Source organism: Pinus tabuliformis, chromosome 7, assembly GCF_031772625.1.
Source record: "Pinus tabuliformis cultivar Carrire ecotype Pingquan chromosome 7, CPIR1, whole genome shotgun sequence".
Taxonomy (NCBI): domain Eukaryota; kingdom Viridiplantae; phylum Streptophyta; class Pinopsida; order Pinales; family Pinaceae; genus Pinus; species Pinus tabuliformis.
The window spans coordinates 925,949,171-925,956,395 of NC_142293.1; the positions used below are offsets into that span (position 1 = coordinate 925,949,171).

The 7,225-nt window shown below is 36.8% G+C and overlaps 1 protein-coding gene across 1 annotated transcript; it reads right to left on the minus strand.

Moving 5' to 3' along the window:
• Positions 1 to 395: 395 nt before the first annotated feature.
• Positions 396 to 3,683, minus strand: LOC149250678 (uncharacterized). Its single transcript, XM_089456462.1, has one exon. The coding sequence runs from the start codon at positions 3,596 to 3,598 to the stop codon at positions 710 to 712; it is 2,889 nt and encodes a 962-aa protein (XP_089312588.1). The 5' UTR covers positions 3,599 to 3,683; the 3' UTR covers positions 396 to 709.
• Positions 3,684 to 7,225: the final 3,542 nt, after the last annotated feature.

The window sequence follows — 7,225 nt, forward strand, 5'->3', positions numbered from 1 at the left end:
GGCCACATGACTTACAGCTGTGGCACATTCATTGGTAACAGAACTGAGCATTAGCCCATCAATTCTAGCTGATCCAAAAGTGACCTATATGAAAACAATCAATAAACAAGAGAGCATTAAAGCTGATAGCATGAAAATATGGTTACATGACCATAACACTAGACAGTTTTATCTGCAGTATTACAAAGCGTTACAACATATACAAATCTTTGAACCACCCAAACAATGAAAATATATCTATGTTAATCTTGCAAAACATTCTACTATGATCGCAGCTATTGCCCAACATAGTATTATATTCTAAAGTGAGACCATTCAACCTACCAAGTGATTGCCATTATAGCAGAGATGAAATTAGAGAATTGAAATACTACTTGGTCAATTAAGAGTACAATCAGTCTACCATCTTGCATGAACAAGTTCAAGTTTTCTTTCTTCATTGCAATCACAGCCAAAGTTTAAATTAAGAGATAACATCCTACTGGCTTATCAGAAGCCTCCCCATTCTTCATGGACATTATTCTCAGGAAATCCCCTCATGAAAACCAAACTTGTGTTTTAAGGCAGAGTTTACACCAACCACACAAAGCAACTAAACTATATGATGCATTTCTATTCCCATTCCAACATCAACAACTATTACTGTGAGATGGTTACAACAGAACACTTAGTTTGATGTTTTTGATTCACTGTCTATGCTGTCTGCAGATTAATCTAACGGACTGGCTGCAGGGTCTAACTCCCAACAACCTTTGGGCAAATTTTGAGCCTCGTTACCCAAAATTATTCTGGCAGGAACCTGATGGGAGAATTTAAGAATCTCTGTCCTCGGTACCCATTTAACTGTCTTTGATCCCATCTGTGCTCTATGATAGACACTCTTGAAACCATCAAGCTTAACAAGAGGAACCACACTCACTCCCATTGTTTCAATAAAATCTGTCATAATCAAAACAATGTCATACTTCCATGTAACTTCACTGGGAGTAGATTCATCCCAATCAGTCTGCCAATTTCTATAAAGAGCCCAGATAGAGCCTCTCCGAGGAAAGATTTTAAAAATCCCTGCTGCAGCTTTCTCGCCTTTCATCAAGTGAGAGAAGACATTGAGAGACTCACTACCACAGCTTATTCCTTCCCTAAACTCCCCACAACTCCTGCAAAATCCAGCATTGGCCCACCTGGCTAAACACTCATCGCCATTGTCCTTTCCTTCTAACCAAGTCATGTTCACCTTGAAGGGATGCAAGGAGACTACCTCATTAATACGAGCATAATATCGAGGCATTCCATCATGATCATCATAAATAGCCCAGATTTGATTTGCCTCAAAGCAATTCTCTACTCTATCTTGGTCAAAGTCATAAAAATCTGAATCTTGAACATCCATCAAAACTTGCTCAACAGAAGGGCCCTCCTTAGAGGGGCATGAGACAGAATTGTTTTGTTTCCTGGACTCATTTTTAACTTTCTTAGTCCTGCTTTTGGCCTTCTTAGGTTGGTCTACTGCTTGTTTTCTTCTAACATCCTTTGCTTTGTTATCTTCGTGGCAGTTTATCACATTCTCTATCATGACAGCAACCTTGTTTTCCTTGTTTCCTTGACTGGTTCTCATTTTATCCTGTGCTTTGTTATCCTTGCAGGAATTTATCTCATTTTCTATTATGCAACCAACCTTATTCTCTACGTTCCCCCTTCTGGTTCTCTTTTTATCCTGGGCTTTGTTATCCTCGCAGGAAATTATCTCACTCTCCATCATGGCACCAACCTTGTTTTCCTTGTTTCCCTGTCTGGTTCTCTTTTTATCCTGTGCTTTTTGATCCTCGCAGGAATTTGTCTCATTCTCTATCATAGCACCAACCTTGTTTTCCTTCCTGATTCTTTTTTTATCCTGTGCTTTGTTATCCTCGCAGAGACTTATCTCATTCTCTGTAATAGCACCAGCCTTGTTTTCCTTGCTTCCCTTCCTGGTTCTCTTTTTATCTTGTGCTTTGCTATCCTCGCAGAGATTTATCTCATTCTCTGTAATAGCACCAACCTTGTTTTCCTTGCTTCCTTTTCTGGTTCTCTTTTTATCCTGTGCGTTGTTATCCTGGCAGGAATTAATCTCATTCTCTATCATAGCAGGAATATTTTCTCCATTACTTCTTGTTCTGGCTCTCTTGGTATAATCATTGACATGCATTGTCCCAACCTCAACAGGCTCCTTAGGTTGGTTTACTGTAACATCCTCCGCTTTGTTATCCTCAGAGGAATTTACCTCATTCTCTATCATAGCACCAAAATTTTCTTCGTTGCTGCCCTTCATGGTTCTCTTTTTACCCTGTGCTTTGTTATCCTCGCAGGGATTTATCTCATTCTCTGTAGTAGCACCAACATTGTTTTCCTTGCTTCCCTTCCTGGTTCTCTTTTTATCCTGTGCTTTGCTATCCTCGCAGGGATTTATCTCATTCTCTGTAATAACACCAACCTTGTTTTCCTTGCTTCCTTTTCTGGTTCTCTTTTTATCCTGTGCTTTTTCATTCTGGCAGGAATTAACCCCATTCTCTATCATAGCAGGAACATTTTCTCCATTGCTTCTTGTTCTGGCTCTCCCGGTATAATCATTGACATGCATTGTCCCAACCTCGACAGCCTCCTTAGGTTGGTTTACTGTAACATCCTCTGCTTTGTTATCCTCCGAGGAATTTACCTCATTCTCTATAATAGCACCATAATTTTCTGCATCGCTGCCCTTTCTGGATCTCTTGATTATATCGTTAATGGACATTGTCATAACCTCAAGAGCCTGGAAGGTACTATGACAAACTGGGCATACGAGTATTTGGCTCTTCAGAAATGGTGGACAATCCTGCACACTGTAACAAAATGGACATGCAGTCCAGAAGGTGGAATTCCCAGATTTGCACTTCCCAGAAGCCATATTTGCAGGTGCGACGCTATCCCCTCCATTGGAGGAAACCACATTTGGGGTCTTCCCAGAGGTCATGTGGGTGTCCATGAAACTCTGATCATGGGAAGACTTCTTCAAAGAATCCCCGGGGCTGACTACAGAACTGACAGCTCCATTGGGAAAATCCACATTTTGCGCTTTTAATGAATCCATTTGGGTGTCTACAGAACTCGCTTGTGGACTGGAAAAACTCGTATTCAGATCAGAAGGCCCGGGCTCTGAACCTTGATGCTCCTCGGTGATCAAGCCTTTTCTCATACGATCATATTTGTACTTTTTAGATTTATTAGACAAAACTGACCAAGCTTCTTGTATAAGCTTAAAAGCTGCTTCTGCTACTGGAGATTTCTTTATATGAGGATGCAATAATGAAGATAACTCTCTATACTGCCTCTTAATCAATATAGGATGTGAAGATTCATTTACCTGTAAAATGGCGTACCAATCCACAAGTTTTGATGGCAGTTTACCCTTTGCAACTAAAAGGATCTGCACAGCTGTTATCATTTCTGATATTCCTTCCAGCTTTGGACACAGGTCATAGGCCTTCAGGGCATTTATATTGCATCCGTTAATGTCTCTGTCTCTGAACTTTTCCTCTGCAATTTGCTTGAATCTGCATGCTTCAACTCTCTTGCTCTCCATTCTTGGTAGCTGCTGAACAAACTACACTCTTCACATATGGTATGGCCACTTGGAAGACACACACAATGAAGTCTTCACTTCCAGCCACTTGGAAAACAAATCCAGTAGAGACACAATGGCACTGCCAACTTTCAAGACTACAAAAATCCATAGCTTTATGTATGATTTTTACCACCTTCTTAAGGACGTTGTTAGGAGGTGGGTCAAGGTCAAGGTCATTCAATTGTCATGGGTTTATTTAATCATTTTTAAAATCATGCTTTTTTTATGTTTTTTTCCACAATAGAAAATAATTTGAGTAACTAGCCAAAAGTGAATTGGTTGGGCAACAAATGACCAAACATTTCAAACGCCTTATTATTGTGATATATTTAGCGACATGTATCGTTAAATGTGGAAGGAAGAGGCCATTAAAAAAATATTTTAATAATAATTTTTTTTTAATAATTTGATAAAAATAATTTCAAATTAATAAAATTAAATAATGTCATAAAAATATTAAGGATTTTTAAATTTAATTTTATATAAAAATAAAAAAGAAATTAACAATTTAAAATTATAATTTGAATAACAATAATAAAAAAGATAAGGGTAATATTCATATAATGTTTAATTTATGGTTTTTTCATTGTTATATTTAATAGTTTGTTTACTCTTTCTATTTTTAAAATTTAATTGTTTTTATGCGGTGAAGTGACAATCATTATCATCAAATATATTTTCTTAAATCATAAATAAATAAATAAATTGGTGTATAATGAAATTTATATGAAAAGTAACTTGAAAGTAATATTTGTTTTTATTTTTTAATATATTATTATATTTGAGGATTATTAATGTTTAAAAATGTATGTGGAAACTAAATATTAAAAAAGTGTGATTAATGTTTTAACATTTATATTATTAATGTGTAGATTTATATAAAACCGGGGTTATTCAAAGATTATGGAATATTGTTAACATATATATATTAGTAATGTGTGGATTTACATGAGAACAAGTTATTCAAAGAATATGAAATATTATTATTATTATTTATTTATTATTTAATTATGAAAACAAGTTTTTCTTAAGATTATGGAGTATGGAGTAGTGTTATTAATATTTTATATTGATTTACTATTTTAATGAGAATGAAGTTTTTTTTAAAGATTATCGAGTAGTGTTATTAATGTCTTAAGATGATATGTTTATTCGAGTATAGAAGTATTATTAATGCATTATCATACTTTAGTTATTTCAAAATTATGGAGTAGTGTTATTAATACCTATTCATTATACATTATTTAATGATGAATCTACTTGAGAAGACACTTCTTCCTATATTTGTAATGTATGTCTATCATTTAATATTAAATGTACATGAAAGCAAACTTATTTTTAGATTTTTAATACATGTTTCTTATTTAATAATAAGAATGAGGTTTGACTATGATTATCAAAAGTTATGTTATTAATGTCTTAAAATGCCTTACTGATTCCAAAATATTCCAGAGTAGTATTATTAATGCATTCCATGCTTTGTTTATTTCAAGATTGTAGAGTACTCTTATTAATACCTATATGTTATTCATTAATTATTTCACGTGCTTTGCTTAAGATTTTGGAGTGGTATCATTGATACTTATTAGTTCTTTAACAATGAAAATGTGTGTTTATTGTGAGATTATGGAGAAGTGTTATTATATTAGTTATTTAACAATGATAATGTGTGTTTATTGTGAAATTATGGATGTGTGTTTTAATATCTTAGTGTACTCTACTTATTTTGAAATTGAAATTGTAAAGTAGTGTTATTAATATCTTTCTATACTCTATTTATTCCAAAATTGTGAAGCATATTATTAATACCTTATCATATTATATGTGGATGAATAATAATGAAATTAGAATCAAGTATTTTATGGGCGGGCTCTGCGGCTGATCCAGTTTCGATTTATGCGGCTGATTCGGTTTCAATCTCTGCGGTAACAATGGCTCTCAGTCTTACCCACGTCTACCAAACCTCCAGTGACTCCATAAGCAAGAAGCCTGAATCCGCACGATTCACATTGGTCATATTCGCGTCGCCGAGAATAAGGGTTTATTGTTATTTGCTGCAGTCAGGGTTCATAAGAAGAACGAAGGTGCAAATTCGGCAAGATCTATTACATAAGGTACTTTCTCAGACGGCGAAGACAACTGGTAAACCCCTGATCGAAATACATGGGTTGGTTGCGCTTTGGAACTGCATGCAGATCAGGCACTTGACAGTCTACCCTGTGGCAGTAACTGCTTCTGAGATCACGCTTAGTGAGGTTACTGTCTCGAGCAACAATGGAGCTAACAGGATGAAAAATCACCGACACCGCCAAAGGTACGAAGAAATATTCAAGCTATTTGAATATCAGAACTCTGATCTGTATTATTATGATGCCAATCTCGATTTCCATTTGTTCGAACAACTGCCATTAAGCCCTGATTGGGCAATATACCCATCGTTCCGCGGCATTGAGCACAGATCGAGTCTTGGGCTCTTTGATCTAGACCTTCTCATTGCAGATCGACCCCTTTTCTGGTCAGATCTGGAAGCCCACTCACTGAACAAGTTGTTTCGAAGTGAACAAAAGATGCAGAGCAGAATCAGTCTACACCAAACTCGGATCTGGATGCCTGATAACAAAAAGGCTCCTCACAGATCTGGATCACAGTCTCAGATCATAGATCGGAGCAGGCAACAGAAAGATTCGATGATTATGACGAATCAGCAAAACATCCAAACAACACCTGCATCGGATATGCTCGAAGGAAGAAAAAGTTCTCTCTTTATCAGATCCATGGGAGGGAACACAATATGCATCAAGATAGGGAAATGGGAGGCGACAAAAACACTCAAACAGAGGATACAAGAAAGAACTGGAATCCCACCATGCAAACAACTCCTCCTCTACACAGGGAAAGTACTGCAGGAGGAGCGCAAGCTAATGGAATACGGTATAGGAAATGACTCAACCATCTGTCTTAGCACAAGACTCCGCGGAGGCTGTTCTGGCACAAGTTCAAAAGGACCTGCTTCCTTCAAAGATGCAGTAAAAGGGAAGATGGAACCACAAAAGAAACCAGAACAGCAAGCTACAACACCAGGGGCCTACATTGTTGAGCAGACAACACAGAACCCTGCATTAACAATCGCCATACCAGAGGTAAATGAAATACATGCTGACTATTTAACTAAAGCAGTGATATGCAGGTTCAATGGTTTTTGGCCCAAACCAGAAGCCCTTCGTCAATGGATTTACTCCATATGGACAGAAAACTGTGATATCCATCTCTGTTCAAAGGGATTCTTTATTGTCAAATTCAACACCATAAAGGACAAGGAATATGCATTGAATGAGGGACCATGGTTTTGGGGAAATGCAGGCCTTTTTATGAAATCTTGGTTCCCGGACTTCGATCCAAACAACATGGTGGTCTCCAAAATGCCAGTGTGGGTAAAATTATTTAACTTACCTATACACTTTTGGCATTACAAAGTATTGGAAGGAATCGGCAACGCCTTGGGGACTTTTTTAAAAGTAGACAATGAGCGCCTATCCAAGGATATCTACACTTTTTCCAGGATCTGTGTGGAGGTTGATCTCAGTC

Excerpts from the sequence above, each read along its gene's own strand:
- LOC149250678 (XM_089456462.1), bottom strand. The coding sequence starts at position 3,598 with ATGGAGAGCAAGAGAGTTGAAGCATGCAGATTCAAGCAAATTGCAGAG.